Source organism: Tetrahymena thermophila (genome assembly GCF_000189635.1).
Source record: "Tetrahymena thermophila SB210 genomic scaffold scf_8254759, whole genome shotgun sequence".
Taxonomy (NCBI): Eukaryota; Ciliophora; class Oligohymenophorea; order Hymenostomatida; family Tetrahymenidae; genus Tetrahymena; species Tetrahymena thermophila.
This window is the reverse complement of record NW_002476518.1, coordinates 1-1339: the sequence shown is the minus strand read 5'-3', so window position 1 is coordinate 1339 and position 1339 is coordinate 1. Positions and strand designations below refer to the sequence as shown.

At 19.6% G+C, this 1339-nt stretch overlaps 1 protein-coding gene across 1 annotated transcript; it reads right to left on the bottom strand. All coding sequences in view use genetic code 6, as the record gives it.

The window, feature by feature from the left end:
• Positions 1-408: 408 nt before the first annotated feature.
• On the bottom strand, positions 409-857 carry TTHERM_01482630 (hypothetical protein; the record flags this gene model as incomplete). The annotated part of the gene is made up of 2 exons (XM_001010305.3): positions 409-529; positions 787-857. The coding sequence occupies 2 exons, from the start codon at positions 855-857 to the stop codon at positions 409-411; spliced, it is 192 nt and encodes a 63-aa protein (XP_001010305.3).
• Positions 858-1339: the final 482 nt, after the last annotated feature.

The window sequence follows — 1339 nt, the reverse complement described above, 5'->3', positions numbered from 1 at the left end:
AATCAATAATAACATCTATAAATCTATTTATATTTTAGGTTAAAAACACTTTTTCAAAATATTAAATAATAAAATATATTATATTATTCAAACATTTTATATTTATTCATCCTTTTTTCATCATTTGCTATTAAAATTAAAGACAACTAATCTTTATGATTTAAGACACTTGCGTATTACTTTGAATTATTATGATTTTAACATTGGGCTAAAAATTTAAAAATAAATTGAGTAAATTTTAAACAAATGTCAAAATAGAATAAACTTTTAAATTTAAAATTATTCTTTAAATTAATAAATAAAATAATATTAGTACAATAAAAAAGATAAAAAAATAAATCAAATAAAAATTATCAAATAAATTCAAAGAGCTGTTTTGTTTTATATTCATTTTTATAGTTTAAAATATCACAATCCAAAACAAATAAACTGTTTTTACTCAAGTCGAAGTGTCAAATTTGAGAGATTAATGCATTTTGCTAAACCAGAACTTAAGCCTGATGCACCCATTGCACCAATGAAACTAAAACTTTTTAAATATTGAAGAAAAAATATATCATTAAATAGTTAATTAGAAGGAAAAAATGAAGAAAAAATATGAAATAATAAGATTAATTAATTAAAAATAAAAGCAAAAGTTTAAAATAAATGATAAGCTTAATTAACAAAGAAAAAACAAAAAAAAAGCAAGCACGATAAAAAGAAAAAGAAAAAAGATCTTTATTGTTTTAAATTAGTTTTTATAATTAAAAATATCACAATCCAAAACAAATAAACTGTTTTTACCGAAGGTGAAGTGTCAAATTTGAGAGATTAATGCATTTTGCTAAACCAGAACCTAAGCCTGATGCACCCATTGCACCAATTTAATTGTCACTTTTAAAATTTTGAAGAAAAAATATATCATTAAATAGTTAATTAGAAGGAAAAAATGAAGAAAAAATATGAAATAATAAGATTAATTAATTAAAAATAAAAGCAAAAGTTTAAAATAAATGATGAGCTTAATTAACAAAGAAAAAACAAAAAAAAGCAAGCACTATAAAAAGAAAAAGAAAAAAGATCTTTATTGTTTTAAATTAGTTTTTATAATTAAAAATATCACAATCCAAAACAAATAAACTGTTTTTACTGAAGGTCAAGTTTCAAATTTGAGAGATTAATGCAATTTGCTAAAGCAGAACCTAAGCCTGATGCACCTTCATCACCAATTTAATTAACCCTTTTTAAATATTGAAGAAAAAATATATCATTAAATAGTTAATTAGTAGGAAAAAATGAAGAAAAAATATGAAATAATAAGATTAATTAATTAATAATAAAAGCAAAAAGTTTAAAA